General features: G+C 38.3%; 1 protein-coding gene across 1 annotated transcript; it reads right to left on the reverse strand.

The window, feature by feature from the left end:
- Positions 1-1,237: 1,237 nt before the first annotated feature.
- Positions 1,238-3,890, reverse strand: LOC110460192 (ADP-ribosylation factor-like). Its single transcript, XM_021512976.1, has 4 exons — positions 3,655-3,890; positions 2,918-3,094; positions 2,256-2,393; positions 1,238-2,020 (listed from the first exon to the last, which is right to left on the reverse strand). The coding sequence occupies exons 1-4, from the start codon at positions 3,746-3,748 to the stop codon at positions 1,857-1,859; spliced, it is 573 nt and encodes a 190-aa protein (XP_021368651.1). The 5' UTR covers positions 3,749-3,890; the 3' UTR covers positions 1,238-1,856.
- Between the last annotated feature and the right edge of the window lie 393 nt (positions 3,891-4,283).

Below are 4,283 nucleotides of genomic sequence, written 5' to 3' on the forward strand. Positions count from 1 at the left end.
TGTCTTTGTAATATATCACTGACATTGTCACTGTAATATATCACTGACATTGTCTCTGCAATATATCACTGACATTGTCACTGTAATATATCACTGACATTGTCTCTGTAATATATCACTGACATTGTCTCTGTAATATATCACCGACATTGTCTCTGTAATATATAACTAACATTGTCACTGTAATATATCACTGACATTGTCTCTGTAATATATCACTGACATTGTCTCTGTAATATATCACTGACATTGTCTATATAATATATCACTGACATTGTCTCTGTAATACATCACTGACATTGTTACTGTAATATATCACTTTCATTGTCTCTGTAATATATCACTGACATTGTCACTGTAATATATCACTGACATTGTCTCTGTAATACATCACTGACACTGTTACTGTAATATATCACTTTCTTTGTCTCTGTAATATATCAATGACATTGTCTCTGTAATTTATCACTGACATTGTCTCTCAATATATCACTGGCATTGTCTCTGTAGTGCATCACTGACATTGTGTCTGTAATATATCACTGCCATTGTATCTGTAATACATCACTGACATTGTCACTGTAAGATATCACTGACATTGTCCCTGCAATATATCACTGACATTGCCTCTGTAATATATCACTGGCATTGTCACGGTAATATATCACTGACATCGTCACTGTAATATATCACTGACATTGTCTCTGCAATATATCACTGGCATTGTCTCTGTAATGCATCACTGACATTGTGTCTGTAATATATCACTGACATTGTCTCTGTAATATATCACTGATATTGTCTATGTAATATATCACTGATATTGTCTATGTAATACATCACTGATATTGTCTCTGTAATATATCACTGACATTGTCGCTGTAATATATCACTGACATTTTCGCTGTAATATATCACTGACATTGTATTTGTAATATATCACTGACATTGTATCTTTATTATATCTCTGATGAAAAACAACCACGTTGATGCGATGGCTCAGTAGGATAGCGTTACACTGTTTATGTCATACCAATGATCAGTTTTAAACCATGTGATTATGTTTTGATACTTAATTTTCGAATATGTTATAATAAGCGAAAACCTATCTTATTATAGTTTGTTTTCGTTAGTGTGGTGGATATCATTGAAAGGAACAATATTCTTCGGAAATGTTTATCGTTCAACTATGAAAAGAAAAAAAGACACGAGATAAAATTTCAAGCTTTAATGGCAAGTATTTTTAAGAAAACAGAAACCATGAAAAAATATTGTAAGTAGCGGATCCAAGTCATTTAAAAAAATCTTTACTTGAAAACTACACCGGTAGAAATGACACTTAATAATACCATTATACTTGATTTTTCCTCACACACCTATAGCCAAAAGCCACAGACAAGAATGGTAACGTCATACTTTTACTTCATTATGGTATGAAACAGATTGCTACACAGTCCGGACCAGGTGCTTCGTGAATGTGAGAAACGGAAAAGGGAGTAATGCGTGTTCCTATCGCCCAGACTTGTGGGGATATGTCCAGTTCCATAGCACAGCCTTGAGGAAACATGTCTGTTTCCGCCGCCCAGACTTGTGGGAATATGTCCGTTTCCATGGCACAGATTTGTGGACACATGTCCGTTTTCGCCGCACAGACTTGTGGGAATATGTCCGGTTCCATCGCACAGATTTGTGGAAACGTGTCCGTCTCCGCCGCACATACTTAGGGAGTATGCATCTTTCCGCCGCACGGACTTGTGGGAGTATGTATGTTTCCGCCGCACAGACTTGTGGGAATATGTCCGATTACCGCACGTCCCGTTGATGGGATAACATAGAGCACATGTTTCAATGTCACATTATCTTTGCTGCCTCTTGTATTCTCTGACTAGCCTGCCAAGTTCCGTCACAGCCTCGTAGATCCCCTCTCCTGTCGGTGCGCATGCAGATTGCACATGCCACTTCCGGTTCCGCATTGAACGCAAATCCATGGAGTCGATGATTTCTGATGGTTTCATGGCATCTTAAAGGGAAAGAAAACAAGTCGTGTTGATACTCTGTCAATTTAAACAGTATTCCATTTTATAACTTGATTTGTATAACTACAATCGAATTATTGATGACAGATAAGAAAACAGGTTCGTGTTTATCATCTTGTTTTCTACTTTAATAAAGTAGCAATCTAGATAAATATGTGTTTTTAAAATCAATAGCTATTCAAGACGAATTGCGAATTATTATCTTTTAAAATGACTTACTAGGCATATCGCGTTTGTTGGCGATGACCACCACCGGACAGCTAGCGGACATATCCGGACTGTTCAGGATCCCAAACAACTCGTCCTTGGCCTCAGACATCCTCTGTACGTCAGAACTGTCTACCACGTACACTAGACCTGGGGAAGACAACCGCTTACATTGGTCTGTGTGTTCGTGTCTTTTTCTGTATATGATTCCCTAACAAACATTCAGATACTACTTTGACAGCTTGAACCACGATGATTTCAAATAGAGTATGGTACATAATATTTCCTCAGTGGTATAGCTACAGACCCTCAGATTTTAGAATTAATATGCAAAACAATTAATACTTGTGAATGTAGCGACTTTTTTCCGTTTTTGCACACGTCCAACTTACTACATTGGAGTGTAAAATACTGATATCGAAATTTCGTGTCACATACAGCGTACTAATTGTTTCTTCATTTTAACTATCAAAGTTTTTTCTAGCGTTTAACCTTGCTATTAGACGATGAGTCTAAATGGATACCGCCGGAGAGGAGATACATCAGCAGTGTTCTAGAGGGGAGAGAGATGGTCACAACCTGTGGTACGCGAGATACACGCGAGTTGTAATAGGAAGGGAGGCAACTCTGGTGGTTGTACAAACATTTTCCTAGACAATGGGACATAGGCCTACCTTCAGCTCCGGAATAGTAGTGTTTCCAGAGTTGTCTGATCCGGTCCTGACCGCCGACGTCCCATACTGTGAAGGTCACGCCTTTACATGGGGTCACGGTCTCCACGTTAAACCCAAGGGTCGGGATTGACGACACCACCTCGTTCAGCTTCAGTTTGTACAGAATGGTCGTCTTACCTGTTCGTACGATAATGGACACAATCAGCTATATACATTGTAGGTGTACGTCAGGTGAGAATGACCAGTGAGGGAAGGCCTGCACTGCCCACCGCAGGAGATACTTTAATAACTTATAACTACCCTAGTATATGATTTAGTTTTTTTTAAACTGTGTATAAATGATGGCATATCATGTGATTTAAAGTACACAAGTCGCATAAGAAAACACGTGGAGATAAAATTAAATTAAAAAAATCTCCGATCGGTTATGGTATCATAGAATTTGTATTTTTTACATAATATAAACTGTACTCGTTATAACGTTATAAAAAATGGGGGNNNGGGGGGGGACATCAAACTCGTGAGATACTATATACCAGAAAATAGTCATACTGTACCATCACTTTCAGGAATGTCAGATCACAGATTTTATCTATATATTATATAATGATTAATTTACTTGGTAAAATCTTCTTGATGTTGATATGATTTTATACTATAACACTACTATATCGTACAACGACGGAAACGTAAGCTGTCATTTGAATTCAATAACCGACAAGCGAAGAATGACCTACCTGCGTTGTCCAGACCAAGCATTATGATTTTAGACGGATCTTCCTCTCCAAATGATGCCAACGCATCGTACAGCTTTGTTAGCCACAGACCCATTGTGATTCCGTATTCCAGTTAGAATGATCTACCAGTGTATGATTGTAGTGCCAAGGCCTAACCTTTATATAGACCCGTGGCTCCGATGACATTATTTCACCAACGTGGTCGTGTTTACACCAAGGAACAGGTAGGGGATTCCACGTTGGAGAAAATGACGTCATTGAGGGAAGCCCCAGCAACAAACCCACGTGATATAAACATACACAGCAAAGCTCTTTATCAGCCATTGGTGTATTGCACGGTCACTGCGGCTTGTTCAACCTTTATTAAAAGGATATTAGTTATGATAATGTGAGATTAACAAACAGCCTGTACCTTCCGATCAATAGCAACACGACCCTGTGGTTTCATGTCACCTCTCTTTTACAAATGAGTGTATATATATATGGCAAACTGTTTAGTGTTCCGTCATAGGTCTAGTTATACAAAGTATGGTTAGATTACAATCTAACCATACTTTGTATAACTAGACCTATGACGGAGACTGATGTAATCTAACCATACTTTGTATAACTAGACCTATGACAGGACA

Source organism: Mizuhopecten yessoensis, unplaced genomic scaffold (genome assembly GCF_002113885.1).
Source record: "Mizuhopecten yessoensis strain PY_sf001 unplaced genomic scaffold, ASM211388v2 scaffold1359, whole genome shotgun sequence".
Classification (NCBI taxonomy): Eukaryota; Metazoa; Mollusca; class Bivalvia; order Pectinida; family Pectinidae; genus Mizuhopecten; species Mizuhopecten yessoensis.